Source organism: Populus nigra, chromosome 6 (assembly GCF_951802175.1).
Source record: "Populus nigra chromosome 6, ddPopNigr1.1, whole genome shotgun sequence".
NCBI classification, from domain to species: domain Eukaryota; kingdom Viridiplantae; phylum Streptophyta; class Magnoliopsida; order Malpighiales; family Salicaceae; genus Populus; species Populus nigra.
In genome coordinates this window covers 287,060-302,698 of record NC_084857.1, presented here as the reverse complement: position 1 = coordinate 302,698, position 15,639 = coordinate 287,060, and the positions used below count along the sequence as shown (strand labels likewise).

The window sequence follows — 15,639 nt, the reverse complement described above, 5'->3', positions numbered from 1 at the left end:
TTAAAAAAACAACAACGTGAAGAAACATTGTAGCAATCCACGGTGTTTTGTGAGAAAAGTTACAGTATTTTCCCCGCATTATTGTCATTTAGCTTTTCGTGTAATACTTGACCTCTAATTTTGATTTAGTCCCTCTAGTTTTAATTATTCTAATAAAATATATAAAGTTGTACATGTTATGTTGTGTTGTGTTGTGTTTGTTGAATGGTGAGTGCTAAATTGCTATTTTGTTAACTTCAGCTTTTTAATATGTTTTTTATATTATTTGTGCTTGAAAATATGTCAAATTAATGTTTTAAAAATATTTTTAATAAATTAATATTAAAAATAAAATAAAAATTATTTTAATATATTTTTAATCAACATGATGATCTCATCCTCGAATTTCCCGGGAACCAGCCCATAAAAAGGCATGGATCACTAAGGTCACTAGATTAATCCACGGTTAATCATTGTTATTTAAACAACAACATTTCACTTGTTTTATTTAGTATTGATTTAGCCAGGTTTAAACTAGACTAGACTAGACTAGACTAGACTGTGTCAATCAAATTATTATTAATTAAAGACTTGATCAGATCAATTCGTTTTAAAGCTAAGAAGGTGGTTGGATCAGATTTCCATGCCAACCCATGAAATTAAGTTTAACAATTGCACTCATCGTGATGTTTAATGCCTAATATCTACTTGTCCTCTTGATTCCAGACCAGAGACTACAGCTCAGAGATTAAACGTGTTCAACATGCTAGCCAATAGCCCGAGAGAAATGTTTTCCAACTCGTGATGCATGAGTTCATCAACTACAGTTGGTGTCTTTGATGGTGTAGCATGACAGTCATCTGGCGTGACGTGTACTTTCATATGCAATAATCTGTGAGAGTTGATAAGGTCGTAAAAGTGAGTGTTTCCCCCCCCCCCATCGACAGAGCTTAAACTTCGAGCCAGGCTGGCAATCAATTTTGATATTAATACTCGTTTAAAACCTGATTAGAGATTTTAGTCTCGGCATAGAAAATATACTGGCCTGGATGCGTCATATACAGGATTCAAAATTTAAAAAGGTTCTGTAAATATTTGGATAAATATATAAATAAGAAACAAATATATATTATGTACATTCTTATGAACTTCTGGGGTCAAGAATGTGTTTTACCTTTTATTTATTTATTTATTTATAATCGCGGCCGGAGTACAAACAAGTGGTGAACTCATTTTCATCGTGGAAATAAAAAAAAAGGTGAAAAGATTGAAAGAGGTTGACTAAAAAACAAAAAGAAAGACAAAAAATCATTTTCTCACTGGGCACCGAACATGACAATAAATACAAAGAAGAAAACGTGCGCGGACCGATCGTGGTTGACTTGTCGCTTCGCATGGATGTCGATCGAGATATCGCTAGTGGATTCATTGATCCCACTTTTTAACATAGAGGGTGGATTGTTCGTCGTTTCAGAATAGAAAATAAAAAAGATACTTTATTTATTTTTAGTGCTTGTTCATTAATATGATAACAAGAGTGGTTTTTAATTAAAAATTTATTTGAGTTATTTTTTTATTTAACATCAATGCATTAAAATTACTGAAAAGTACTTAGAATTGGTGTTGTTTTGTGCAGAAGAGATTACTCTAAAAAGTAAGTTAAATCATATTACCAAATAGAGTACTGGCCACCGATGCATGTAAAAAAAAAAAAAAAAGCCACGTCTTGCCTTGTTGGACAAGGATGTAGATCTGGACCCCTTATTTTTTATTCCCCTCCTTTTCCAAGAACAAGAAAAATAATGCAAGAAAGAAGCTCGGAGGGGATGCACGTACGGCTGTATTGAAATAGCCCTTCAACAGAAGGGTTGGACTGAACAAAATGACGACGTTTGAACGAGTTAAAAAGGAGTTTGTCGTCGTATAGTTAGCTTTAGATCCTATCAGGAAGGTTTTTAGTTTTCCACTGTAATGAAAATACCTAAAACATATTTGTTATGGTAGTCTTCGGGTTCGCTTAGTTAATTTTGAATCCGAGTTAAATAAAAAATACTTTAGAAAATCAAGTTAATTATAAAAACAAAATTTATTTTTAAGAGGTCCTGTTAATTTGGTACCACCATCTAATAATTTTTTTTGAAAATCTCTAAATCTTTTAAGTTTGAATTTATTTTTTAATATTTTTAGATTATTTTAATATATTAATAATAAAAATATTATTTTAATATATTTTTAAACAAAAATATATTTTAAAAAATAATATATACATCTCTGTTAATTGCTATGCTTTTCATCCCGAAACAATTAACACTGTACAACATGGAGTCCGTCGGATCAACATCAAGATTTGGACGCCGTAACCTTAAGAATAGGACAGGACATGAGTGTTAATCAAGTTATAAATTCACTGGACGCTGATGTGTAGCAAAAGATAAGAAATCTTTGAATCACATTTTTTCTTTACTATAGACAAATTTATAGATTTTGGATATAAAGTTCTATAATAAAGGTAACACACAAAAGATATGAGATAATTTAAATCAAATAAAATATGGAAGTCTAAATAAAAATAAATTTAAAACTAGAAAGGAAAAAAAACATCATTCAACCCTAATATACCTTTTAGTTACTAATAGGGTTAGGCTATTCTTTTACTAGACTTAAAAATAAATTGTTGAGAATATAAAATTTTTTAGAATACTATTATCAAATACTCGGGTTTCAAATTAAACCGTATTAAAATTTATTTAAAATAAATAATTTAATTTAAAGAGTTTATAAATAAATTAAATGACCGATAAAAAAGCAAGACTTGTAGAATATTATAGTAAAATTTAAATTAGATTCATCAAAATTCATTTTTTTTATTCATAGATGTCATTTGACGCGTTTAGTTTTTTTGTTTTTTTTTTTTGAACTTCAATTTGTCGACATAGATCGCGCATCGAGTATCCATTGATTGGAAGCAAAACACCAAAACTCATATAGCTAGAGAGGTTCACAACGACTTGTAGGTCAATGACGTGCAAGTCGATGGGAAATTTCCTCCATCGACGAAATGTCAAGGGGTTAGGTGGCATCGACATCCACCAACTATCTCACAATAAAAAATCTACATGTAAATCCAACAATCATATCGGTGGATTGATCTTGATATCTTAGGATATATCTAAACATGCCAAGAATTCTCAACCTAGATTGAGACTTCTTTGAATGAATCCTCAGACCTCGAGTGGTTTCAAGCTCGGAACCCACGTTTCCTGCACGATATCCAAACACGCTCGATCGAATGAGCTGGTTTTCATGCGCTCCTGCAAGTATCCCTGTGTACTTCATATTTCGGTGCTTCTCTGACGTCCCAACTTGGAAAGTGCGCAGGTTTCCAACAAATGTCATTTTTTTTAAAAAAAATTATTTTTGATATAGAAACTTAAAAAAATATAAAAATATAAAAAAAACAAATTTAAATTAAAAAAAACAAATTTTAATAAAATATAATTTGAACCACGTTCATAAACGAGTTAAAATGAAATCCTCCCGACCTATTTTTATCCATTGCAAGTGTGTTTACATGGAGCCTAGTAGAAGGTGGAAACATAGCCCTAATTACAAGACAGATTAGAGTTACACACGCGGACAGATCTAAAAAAGAGATCTAGCTAGTTTAAAACATCAGTGAATATTTCAAGGAAATGAAAAGGGGGAGATTATAGTTCTTTGTAAATTAAAGACATCCGAACATGCAGTGTTTTGACTATGAGTAGTAACTTAACTGAGATTAGTGTTTTTCTTCGATTAATTAAAAAGTTCGAATTCCAACCTAGATTTTGTATAAAAATAGAAAAACATGCAGTATTTTCTGTACAAGAAGTGACACTGTGTGCTAAAATCAAAGGGATGGATCAAGCCACAAAGCAAGTGGTTAAGGTAAAGCAACTGGTGCTGGTCTCTACCAATTCTGATAAAACAAGATTTGCGTCTCTCTCACTCCCATGAATTGCTAAAAATTCCCCCAACATGTTTAGTTTTGTTGAATGGTTTTGCAAAGATGTAAAACATACATACCAATTTGATTTTGGTTATATTTTAATGTCATTAATTTCTATTGTGAAATGATAAAAAATCATCTAAAAATCTCCCTAAAAATATATTTTCATCTCTTTTATATCGTTTTTTTTAAAACATTAAGGATACGTACACAACCTCAATCACGTTACTTTAGTTATCAAGAGTGAATGATCTCGTACTAATTACCATCATGGATCAAAACTTCACTACCTAGGGAAGAAACCGAATGATCTCAAAGGACTCGTCCATTATCAGTACTCCTAAAGCACACAGCCAGAGGCTCCCGACGTGCATGTACAGACCAAACCTGTAGACACAATCCTAATTAACATGTGGAGCAGTTTGATGCTATTGCAGGCAAGCATAATTCACAAGCCCCTAAAGCTATCCACACAGGTTGATGCTATCTGGCAGCCACATGACCACGCAAGCTATGAACCCAAAAGATATGCCAGCATATCAAATCGCAGTCACAATTCGGGTGGCAAACCCTCTTTGACGTCCACCGATCAAGACACGTGTAAACAAAGAAATATAGCCGATGATACAATTCCCTGCAGCAAAGTCCCACAGGATTTTGCCATTGGGTGATGGATGATGGCTGCCATTGCTAGTGGAAATGGTCACCAAAGAGACAACTACTTGGCCCATAAGCACGAGGAATGACTCCCTAACCTCTACAACCGAAGCATTATCCGAGCTCTCTTCTGCAACTCCATTCCTTTGAATGCCCATATATAGAAAGGCCTACTTCAGCCTATAACACAGAAAGGTAAAAGTGAAGTCAATTAATTGACAAGGAGGCAATAAACAAATTGGAAAGTAGAGAAGATAAAAGTTTTTGCGTACAAGACTATGATGCAGCACAAAAGGCACAGAAAGGAAAAGAATCAGCTTTAATCTCGATAAAGTTTTTATTGCCACCCAGACACATAAAGCATAAAATCACTTACCATGCAAGACATTCAAGCTCCTTAGCTTTTTCTTTGGCTATAATATGGGGAGACCTTTCCCTAGGAACTAGAGCGATTGCTGGCATGAAGTCTATCTCTATACAGAACATGCAAGTTGCACAGACACAACATTTATTCCTGCCTTCAAAGGTTTCCAGAACATGTTAAAGAAAGCAAGCATCACACCCACATATAAATCGCAGGAGAGGTGCTACGAAAGACGAAAATGTTAAAGAAAGCAAGCATCACACCCACATATAAATCGCAGGAGAGGTGCTACGAAAGACGAAAATGTTAAAGAAAGCAAGCATCACACTTGAACAAAAATGAAGAATAGAACTGGTGATTTTAAGACTTTTTAGCACGAGTGCTGTTTGCTACGAGAGACGAAAAACAACACAGAAAAAGGAAGGCTAAAAAAACATACAAAATGGGAAGGTATTGCAGCATCAACTCTAAGTCATCCAGCTTCCTTGTCGATGGCGACAACGGCTATAATCCATTCGATGAACAGCTGCTGCTCATTATCCTTTCTTCTTCTTACCTGCATTTGATCGACAGAGGGAAAGAAAGAAAGAAACTGGGAAGGCGCGCCTGACTTGTGTTCAATGAGCTTTTAAAAACTGTGAGCGTGTATGATTTGATTTAGCGAGGACTTGTTTTATCATTACTTTTCAGATTGTTTTGTTTTTTTTAATGAAAAAAATATCAAATTAATAACTTTTTATGCTAATGTTATATATATAAAAAATAACAACTCAAGTATACCTTTATTTTAACTATTTTACATTTAAAACATGTTTAAAATTATAATAACAAGGTTCAAAATAATTTTTATTTAAAAATATATTAAAATAATTTTTTTTATTTTTTAAAAATTATTTTTAAATCGGCATATTATAAAAACAAATTAATAAAAAAATAAAATAAAATTTAAAAAAACATGATTTCAACACGTTACCAAACTAACTCTTAATCCCCGAGACATTTTCAATTCCTATGAAACTGAACAAGAGCCGGGTGATTACATTTCCAGAGAATTTCGTAGGGGAACGGTTACGTTTAGGTTGAAGGCCCTTCCCCTGCACATCGTTTTAGCTTCTGTTGATTGTTTTTGTTTATATGAGCTGAAAATACTTTGATCCTGCCTTGTAGAGATTTTGGGGCCCTTAGCCCCATACTGAACTCAATGTACGATTTTTGTAATCGGCTATTTTTCATCAATCCAAGGTACAAGCACATAAACATCCTTCCTTGTGCGCCTCGACAATGGATTGCAGTAAACTTCTGGGCGAGGGGGAGGAAGAAGACTTGAAAACACTCACGATATGAGTTTCCTATCTTGAGACGGCAGAAAATTCAAAGCTCATGGCATTTTGATCCAGAGAACATTGAAAAAATTTATGGTTCCTACAGTTCCCAAGCAAATATGATAAATATGGAGATTAGAGGAAAAAATACCCCAGCATCTTGAGACATGAGAAAACTTGCTAACAATTTTCGAAGTTGAGTAAAATTCCCAAGACAAAATAGAGGAATAATCAAACATCATGACAAATCGACACTTAATTGTTTCCATAGCAAAATGAAAATTTAAAACTCAGATTCCCTCTGGCACGTCAAACAACTAAATAACAAAAACCTGCCAAGGCCTAATTCATTCTCCTGATAAGCTCATTAATGTAGTTCTCACGGTTTCCAGCATCTCCTCCTTCAACATAGTGATTCCTCTTCTTTTTCAGACCACCCAATGGAGCCTTGAGCTGGAATGGCCACAAGAAGTTATTTGCCTCCTTAAAATGAGGTCCAACAGTCATTATCTCATGAATGAGATCTTCCACGCAGATAATGCCGTGCTTGCCTAGACCCTGTGATGACATCATGGCATGTTAGCAAAAAGATACAGCAAATGCTACCCATCCTCAAGCAGGCACCGTGCACGCAAAAAGATACAAACCTGTTCAATGATCGAGTTGTCAGTCAAAGGAATTCTCTGCTGGTTCAACTTCCCAAAGCCTCTCTTGTAGATCAATTCCCTCACGCTCTTCAAGTTGGGATACCTAAAATCCGAAAAAAAAAGGCATGGGTACGTGGAAAGCAATGATCCATTTGTAAAATCAAAATTGCAGAGCAAAGATGCATACCCAAAGGTCACATAAGGTTCAACCCTGTGAAGCATATTCACGGTTGCCTTGTTTACTTTGAGGAAGACACCATTGAAGATCTGACAGAAAAAGATAGCATGAGTTTAAATTTAAACAAGCAGCATAATGAGTTCATAAGGGTCTCTAAATGGATAGTGCCTCGTAACTAATAATGATCAAAAAAGCTATATTCTACTCATAAAAAAAAACCTTGAAACTGATTAAATTGTCACTCTAGCTACAGCCTACATGAGAAATGTAATGTGTTCACTAAATTATGGCTAGCTGATACAGCATAACATGACATAGCTAGCTAGTTGCAATCAGTTAAAGGTTAAAAGGGTACCTGTCTCAAACGCAAAAGCTGCAAGATACTCCTGGTCTTGGGGTGCATGGCATTGATACTGAAAGCAAAATTCTTATGTATTTATTAAAAACATCACATAAGCAGTCAAACATAACAAAAACTAACAAAAAAGAGCAACATACCCCCGGATGCGAATAATAAACAAGAGCTTAGCCTCAGGGTCAACATAAAATCCACCCTTCAACCTTGCCTCACGCTTCCATTGTACAAGTTGCTTTTCCTAAAAACTCCCCAAAAAACATTGCATTCAAGAACCTAGCCTTGAATTGAAAAAAATAAAAAAAAAGTGAGAGATGTAATTCAAAATAGGATAACAAAGCATACCTGCTCCTGGTACTCCTTTGCATATAGCTTAGCTCGGTTGAAAATGAGCTTTCTGTTCTCAGCATTCTTTTTCTTAGTAGCAGCAAGCTCCTGCTTCTTAGCCAATGCCCACTCCTCCTCTCTCTTCTGCTTCTTCAAGACAGACTCTGGAACCGCTACCTTAGTTGCCTCTTCGCCCATCTCTAAGCAGATTTAACAACCTCCCAATTAACACTGACCCTCAAAATTATCAAGTATCAATAACTAATTTTCCATTTCAAACCTAATCCTAAGCAGAACCAAAAGGAATCTAAATTTTCAACAAAATAAAAAATCAGCTAAAAACACAATAATAATTACTCTGCCCCCTTCATTATTCACTAATAACACAAAAATTAACCCTAAATATATTAAAACACACACACACACACACACACACAACTAATCCCTATTTAATCCATTTTTGCGAAAATACATCACCAAAAATCAGCCTGCAGAAATAAGAATGGATCGCGAGATAGAGAAATGAAAGTTATACGATAAGTGGAGAATCGAGTGTAAGATCCGAGATGACTCACCGAGTTAAGGATGTGTCTCGTCTCCGCTCTGCTCGTGCTGTGGAGGATCCGAGAGAAGGGGCTAGGGTTTTTAAGGAGAAAATATATAGCAGGAGGCTGAGAGTGGTAGGTATACTCTTTTAGGGTTTTGAGGTTACTTTGATTTTTGGATCTGACGGTTGTGAAGGGATTTTAGAGCGAGAAGTGATCTTGGTCGTTAATATACGGGAAAATAATTTAGTGGGGTTATATGGGACTCTGAGAAGGCCCAGCTGGATTATTAGGGCTTTTGCCTCTTTCAATCTTTGACATTTGCTATCGGGCTTTGGCCCTTTTAGTATTATTTTTTCTTAAATAAAGCTTGTAAAGAATCTATTTATTTATTGGAAAGTATTTTTTTTTAAAAGTAAATTTCAGGAAATTAAATTATTTTTTTATGATTAGTAATGTAATAGAAAATAATTTAAAAAATATTTTTCATTGTTTGGTTATATAATGGAAAATGAGCTGGAAAATAACTTATTAATATTTTATTTTTCTCAAGTTTATTAAAATAATAAGGAACAAATCTTACAAATTAAAAATTTAATGAGAATAAAATTAAAAAAATATATATATAATTTCATAAATTATCTCAAATAAAATAAATAATAATCAAAATAATAAAGATCAAATCTAAAAAAAAAATGAAAGATGAAGAAATTAAAATAATAATAATTAACATTTCATAAATTATTTCAAATAAAATAAATAACAATCAAAAGAATGAGGACCAAATTTGATAAATAAAAAATTTTAATAAAAAAAAATGTTAAGGGAAAAACAAATAACAATTATAAAAATAAGGACCAAAGTTAATATAAAAATTAAATTTTAAGAGATGAAATTGAAAAATAAATATTCAAAACAAAATATATATAGCAATCAAAAGTTTGAGGACCAAATTTGATATAATAAGCAAATAATATGATATTTTTAAATTTTTCACAACTTCTAGAAAGTGTTTTCCGTCCAAATTTTCCAAGAAAACACTTTTCTAAAAACCAAGTCAAATTTTTCTTTAACTGTAAAGTGTTTTTTGTTGACCAACTTTTCTAATAACAAATAAATAAAAGAAAGTTTGAAAAATAATTTTTCAAAAAATAAATTTCGAGAAACGAACATGGCAAAAGAAGATTTTCTCATTCTCTACCATTTTTTGTACACACACGGTTAAGATATGGGAATAAGAGTTATGCAAACACATGGACTTTTCAAATAACGATAAATATTAAAAAAACATATATGAGCTTTTTGAACATCGATATTTATAATTGGGTCCTATATATATTAAGATAATGATTTAATAAATCGTAATTTTGTAACATTATTATTAAATATAATAGTTAAATTGTATAAAATGATGTGTATAAGTATCTTAACATATTCGTCTTATCACTCGACATTTCTCTTCTCTGCGCATATTCTATGCGATAAAAATGACTTCTTTTTTTTTGTTGGAAGAAGAGTTATTTCCACGCAATGCACCATTGACTGTGCACGAATTGCGTGTGAATATATATATATACTTGAGAGATGAGATGTCTGTGACTCCGCGTGATACTACTTATAGGTAGTGCTTTTTGTATCTTGAGAATTTATGGTCTTAATTGGTTATTTGAGACGTTGGCTTGCTGTGAATTAAAACTTGATCCCCGACAAGAGATAACTGGAAGCTGAGAACTTGAGATAGCAAGGGAGTTCTTAAGATCTCCGAGAATCCATGGAAGTGAAGAGTGGTTAATCTGATGATTTGCAACTCGAAACTTCTTTTCTTTTCTTTTTTTTTTTAAAAAAGAATCAGAAAGGTCTTGTAAATATGCTACAAGAGGACTGCTACAATTTAGAAAGGCAAATTAATGCATGATCATTACACAGGACATGAGCCCTGCAAATCACAAATTAATGCATATTATTATTTATTTCAATCAGGGAGAGGCAAACATATGATCGCTTTCACACAGCTAAACTACAAGAGCCACACTTGAATATAACATCTGGATATGGTAGCTTGTTTACGATTGCTGGGGGAGACGAAAGATCACTGAACAGGAACAAGAACCAATCGCCTGGAGCAAACGACGCAGGAGAATTTCCTCTTGTTTCTGTGGGAGATTGGGATGAAACAAAAGTATAGATGAGAATCATAGTCCATAGCCATCACTGGCCCTCCACAGCACGGGCATGCTGATCCTGCCCCTTGTTGCTTTATCAACTTGTCTCGGACATCAAATATTTGCATGGCTCCCATTTTGATTTCAAACAGACTCTGCCTTCCCTCCAGTCCCTTCTAGCCTGAATTAATTTCCTCTATTCAAGTTTTCCCGTGTCTATATAGTATATATGCATACAAGATCAGTGATTCCCATGAAGTTTCGATTCAACTTTGCGTGTCCGTTTCCAAGACCTAGCTAGCTGTTGCCAGGCAACTTCCTGGTAGTTCCGAGGAGTAATGGATTGACCGCCGAAGATGCCCAGGTGAGTTCCCATCTGCAAAAGGAAGTCATAGGAAGGTGAGCGGGGCAACGCTTTTTCAGACCTTGACTCGTCTCGTAAGGAAGCTGCATCTTAGCTTCACTTGTAAGGGAAACTCTTCAATTTAGTCCCTAGCCGATATATCTTCTCAATCGGGTCTCAGGTCTATAAAATTTAATAATTTCGTGTCAACCCTCAGACATTTCACACAATTCTCAATCTCAATTTCTCAGCAACTTTTGTCAGTTTTCTTCAAAAATACACCGTTTCAATGCACAGAGAACATTGTATAGGAAGTATGAACACAAATTAAGGGAAGAAAACGGTCGAGACGTGGGAAACTTTCAGGATATAATTGATAAATATTTAGGTGTGGCGTGCAATTAAAAATGGATATATAAATTAGGGACTAAATTGGGTTTCTTATTATAAGGTGGGACCCCTCTAAATCAAACAGTGTTATTAGAGCATTCAACTAAATATATAGGTTGATTGTTTTTTTAACATGTGATGACACTATATATGTGGCTTGATTATTCACGTAGTCTACAAAAGCTTGAATTGAAAAATATTTAGAATATTTTATCAACCAATTTGGCATCAGGACGCACTGATTAAAAAAAAAAAAGAGGATAAAATATACAAGAATGTATCCTTAATTTCGACAAATTAAAGAGCTAGAATTGATAATTTTATTAGCATAATAATTACTGAAAATATAAAACCAGTACTCTAGTGTTCAACAATTAATGACAACTGAATGCCTCTATTCTACTAATTAAGTACTCACTATCCACTTAATTATTCTTGATAAATATACATTTAGCTAATTAGTTGATCCCTCAACCAACAAATTACCCTGAGCTCGTCGTCGTCCGGTGACAGTGGCTCAACCCCGACACCCGTCGAATGGATTGCAACCTCTATGCCACGGATTGGCTTCCTTCGGTTCACACCGAGGATCCTTTTTTGGATCACATAAGATGCTACCATCACCTTCCACCATAGCTGGATAACCCACGAATGGAGAAGGGTGATGAGACTTCACTGCTCCTGCTGCTGTCTCCTCTACTAGTAGCGCTCTTGCACCAGAAGTGCTGATCACCAGCAAGAAGAGCATGCAAAGCCACAAGATAATCGTGACAAAGTCTTTGGACGCGGCCATTGTTAAAAATTGAAAGCGAGATATATAGGCAGGTAGCTAGTACATGCAATAATTTTATATATAAAAGTACAAATTCTTTCTCAAAATATTGATTCAATACAAGTATTCTTTAAATTTAAAAAATATTCATAACTAGGCTACAACGATTTTGAATTTATCCAAATCAATTTTAACACACTCAGTTCATAGAGCCGGGCTGGATTTTATAATTGTCCTACATCGGTTATGGGTTGTGTCTTTAGGCTTCAGCTTTATACTTTATGCTCCAACACTCAATTCATATCTTGCTGATGTCCATGGATTGTGAAAATATAAGCCATCACGATCCAATACAATATGAATCTGGGCTAGAATCCTTGGTGGGATGCTAGCTTGCTTGGCCTGGTCAAGGCTGGCCCGATATTAAAGAAAAAGAAGGAAGGGAAGCTCAAGGCAGAAAGTTTCAGGTGGAAGAAGAAGAATGATTGCAAATGTTCTTCTGATTCCAGCCAGGAAATTTTGCACACGGAAAGAGACACGAAACAGGAAAAACGATAAGATTCAAGTACATTACAGCAAGGGAAAGAGGTAGTGCTAGTTGGCAATCCTTGTGAAGATATTCCAGTGCACAAGCAACATCGACTGCAATGTTTAGTCTCTCAAGAAGATTTAAGCTTCTCGGTGCCTCGTTCTCCTCATCTGTTCTGGGAGTTGGATGTAGCAACTTCTCTAGGCTGCCATTGACCATGAACTCATAAATCAAAGCTTTGAAGTCGTTACCATGGTAATCAACACCAGAACATGCTGTCAGTATCTTGACGAGGTTGCGATGCCTGATGTTTCTCAAGGCCTGACACTCCGCTACAAAAATCTTGGAAGCTCCAAGTCGGAGAAGGTTGAGCACCTTGATGGCAACAGTTGTTCCTACCTCATCAACAATTCCTTTATACACAGACCCAAATTTGCCGTTTCCAATCAAATGGGCTGAAGAAAACCCACTAGTAGCAGTGAGGAGACTTCGGTAACAAACTTTTGGAAGCAAATTTTCTGAATTCTTCAAGCGAGGTGTCTTGTTTTTCATTCTTAACCAGAAAAAATACAGGACAGACAACAGGAAAGTTGCTCCCAGCAGCCCACAGACAGCAGCGATTATTATCTTCAGCTTCATCGTCAATCTCCCTTCATTGGACTTGTTGAATTTGCAAGGTGGCAACTGTTTTTCAGGCACGCCCCCACAAAGCCTACTGTTCCCTTCCACTGAAACCGCACAAGCATTCTTGAAGGCACCTTGTAGTGGCATCTCACCATCGAAATCATTGAAAGACAGATCATTCAAGTACTGCACGTCAAGCTGCTCGAGAAATTTTGGGATTTGGCCTGATAAATTGTTGAGAGAAAGATTTAACTTCCGAATGCCTTTCAAAGAACTCAAAGATGAAGGCAATTTCCGACAGTAAGTTTTCCCGCATGCATCGGATTTCCAACGTCAAGCAGCTGCCAAGACTTCCAGGAATTTCACCAGATAACATGTTATTAGACACATCAGATGCACCTAATTTCCCCAAAATTTTAACTTCTTCTGGAAAGGAACCATTCAAGTTGTTGTGAGATAAATTCAGCAAAATGGATAAGGTTGATAGACTGAAAAGTTCTTTGGGTATAGTGCCACTCAGATTGTTTTGAGAAAGATCCAATCCAAGCAAATTTCTGCATAAGCCTAAACTTGAGGGGACGCCACCCTGGATATTATTTTGTCCCAAATACAACGAAGTTAAATTTCTTCAGATTACCAAGAAAGAATGGAATGTTTCCTGAAAATCTGTATCCTGACAACAATAATTTGGCTCTCCCACAGCTCCATTCTTTCCAGGTTGACAAGATTCTCTATCCCATTTAGGATGCTTCCAGATATTCTGTTTCCATCTAGAAGAAAAATTCTAAGCCAAGTGAAGTTCCCAATAAATGCTAACAATATCCCGTCAAAATTGTTATCATTTAGAGCCATGATCTCTAAGTCAGTAGTGTTCAGCAAAGACTGCAAAAAGCTCAGATCACCAGTTCTCCCACTTCCAAGATGGCTGGAGGTTAAGCTTAAGAAATTCAGCCTATTCAACTTTTCCAAAGTAGGTACCGATCAAGTAAGGTTGTTTAGACCGAGTCCAAGGTATTCCAGATTTGTTGCTTTGGATATTGTAGAAGGAATAAAGCCAGTAAATTGGTTAGAACTAAGGGCAAGACTTTGCAGATTAGGAAGTGTGATGCCTAAGTTTAAGGGAGGAGTGCCTTCAAGTTGATTGTCTGACATGCGTAAATTTCTGATAGAAGAGAGATTGAAGATCGAAGGAGGGATTGTACCTGACAACCTATTACCATCGAGTGCAATATGTGAGAGATTTTCCAGTTTGCCAAGAGCATCGGGGATACTGCCACCAATATAATTTGGGGTCGCAGAAAATTTCTGGAGAGAAATGTGAGAGGGATGCCCCCTGTTAGATTATTGGCATGAATGAACAATAATTCAAGCTTTGACAAGCTACCAAACTCAACGGGAATTTTCCCTACCAGCACGTTCCAACCAACATCAATTTCGATGAGATTGGAGCAGAAGGAAGTGTTGGTAGGAATTTCCCCTCCAAGCAAATTTTTGTTTAGATACAGGTATTTCAGCCTTGACAAATGGCCTAACTCAGGAGGGATCTCTTGGCTGAGGCTATGTTCAAATATATCTATTAGTCTCAAGAAGTCAAATTCCCAATATGAGGTGATATGGACCTTGCTAATTTATTGGACTGTAGGTCCAACACAGTGTCTCTTTGATGTCGGCGACTGCAAAAAACACCATGCCATTGGCATAAATGCATGGACCTATTCCACGAGCTCAAAACACCAAGAGGGTCATTGGTTATATGGGTCTTGAAGTCAAGCAGAGCTAGTCGATCAGCCTCGTTCTTGGCAATCCAAGAGCTAGCTTCAGCAGAAAAGAAAGGAGCCCACAAGCCAAGGAAAGAGAAGTGCAGAATAGCAAATAGGCCAAAGAATGACCAGAATAATCTTAAAGAGTATGAGGAAAATTCCCATTTGAGTATGAGAAGTATTCAACATAGAGTTCTTGGTGATCAGAAGGAATTTGGAACTCTTATGAAAAGAGATGTTACAGCTATTCACTTCAGAGAGGAACTTGCGGCTTCTGCAAACTCGAGCGCATTTATACGAGAGCATTGATGGCATAAGGTAGCAAAATTATGCAGACTTTGAACGCTCATCTAACCATCTATGTTGATAGCGACAGAAGAGAGACTTTTGTTTAAAAAGTTCGATTGCTTCTCCACTAGGTCACTGAAAACTGAATTATTTGCTTTTCCGAGTAGGATATTATGCAGTTCAAAAGTCATCGAAATGCTTGTCGAGGGGCCTATTTGCCATGGTTTGAGCAATGCTGTACCTTCTCCTTTGCAGCTCCATAGAACCGTGAATCAAGAATCCCAGTTTGTTAGATCAGAATGGAAGAACAAAAAAAAAAGATTGCAAAGGGACATCATGATCCTGAAAAGATAAAACAACATCAACACCTAATAAAATTACAAGAAATGGTTTTGTAGCCTCTTCGTTT

General features: G+C 35.5%; 2 protein-coding genes and 1 long non-coding RNA gene across 4 annotated transcripts; all 3 read right to left on the bottom strand.

Annotated features, from left to right (window-relative positions):
* Positions 1 to 4,274: 4,274 nt before the first annotated feature.
* LOC133695864 (uncharacterized) lies at positions 4,275 to 5,672 on the bottom strand. Its single transcript, XR_009842562.1, has 2 exons — positions 5,001 to 5,672; positions 4,275 to 4,804 (listed from the first exon to the last, which is right to left on the bottom strand). It is a non-coding gene; the product is annotated as an uncharacterized LOC133695864 (long non-coding RNA).
* A 773-nt stretch (positions 5,673 to 6,445) lies between these two features.
* Positions 6,446 to 8,552, bottom strand: LOC133697938 (large ribosomal subunit protein uL30w). Of its 2 annotated transcripts, none has more exons than XM_062120773.1 (7): positions 8,393 to 8,552; positions 7,836 to 8,017; positions 7,634 to 7,731; positions 7,491 to 7,548; positions 7,145 to 7,224; positions 6,958 to 7,060; positions 6,446 to 6,868 (listed from the first exon to the last, which is right to left on the bottom strand). In XM_062120773.1, the coding sequence occupies exons 2-7, from the start codon at positions 8,013 to 8,015 to the stop codon at positions 6,653 to 6,655; spliced, it is 735 nt and encodes a 244-aa protein (XP_061976757.1). In that variant the 5' UTR covers positions 8,016 to 8,017; positions 8,393 to 8,552; the 3' UTR covers positions 6,446 to 6,652. The 2 variants fall into 2 exon arrangements, with proteins under 2 accessions (XP_061976757.1, XP_061976758.1); XM_062120774.1 differs by having other exon boundaries at positions 7,836 to 8,048; positions 8,393 to 8,547.
* A 2,213-nt stretch (positions 8,553 to 10,765) lies between these two features.
* On the bottom strand, positions 10,766 to 14,034 carry LOC133696383 (probable LRR receptor-like serine/threonine-protein kinase At3g47570). Its single transcript, XM_062118563.1, has 5 exons — positions 13,820 to 14,034; positions 13,501 to 13,697; positions 12,604 to 13,406; positions 11,744 to 11,893; positions 10,766 to 10,900 (listed from the first exon to the last, which is right to left on the bottom strand). The coding sequence occupies exons 1-5, from the start codon at positions 14,032 to 14,034 to the stop codon at positions 10,766 to 10,768; spliced, it is 1,500 nt and encodes a 499-aa protein (XP_061974547.1).
* Between the last annotated feature and the right edge of the window lie 1,605 nt (positions 14,035 to 15,639).

What these genes read in the sequence shown, in the direction of transcription:
- LOC133697938 (XM_062120773.1), bottom strand. Translation starts at nt 8,015, where the DNA reads ATGGGCGAAGAGGCAACTAAGGTAGCGGTTCCAGAGTCTGTCTTGAAG. An exon ending in CAAAGGAGTACCAGGAGCAG is followed by an intron (nt 7,732 to 7,835) that starts GTATGCTTTGTT and finishes GGGAGTTTTTAG; the next exon opens with GAAAAGCAACTTGTACAATG. An exon ending in TTTATTATTCGCATCCGGGG is followed by an intron (nt 7,549 to 7,633) that starts GTATGTTGCTCT and finishes TTTTGCTTTCAG; the next exon opens with TATCAATGCCATGCACCCCA.
- LOC133696383 (XM_062118563.1), bottom strand. Translation starts at nt 14,034, where the DNA reads ATGGCTCTAAATGATAACAATTTTGACGGGATATTGTTAGCATTTATT. An exon ending in CTTGACGTTGGAAATCCGAT is followed by an intron (nt 13,407 to 13,500) that starts GCATGCGGGAAA and finishes ACAATTTATCAG; the next exon opens with GCCAAATCCCAAAATTTCTC. An exon ending in CACTACCTCTTTCCCTTGCT is followed by an intron (nt 11,894 to 12,603) that starts GTAATGTACTTG and finishes TGGGTTATCCAG; the next exon opens with CTATGGTGGAAGGTGATGGT.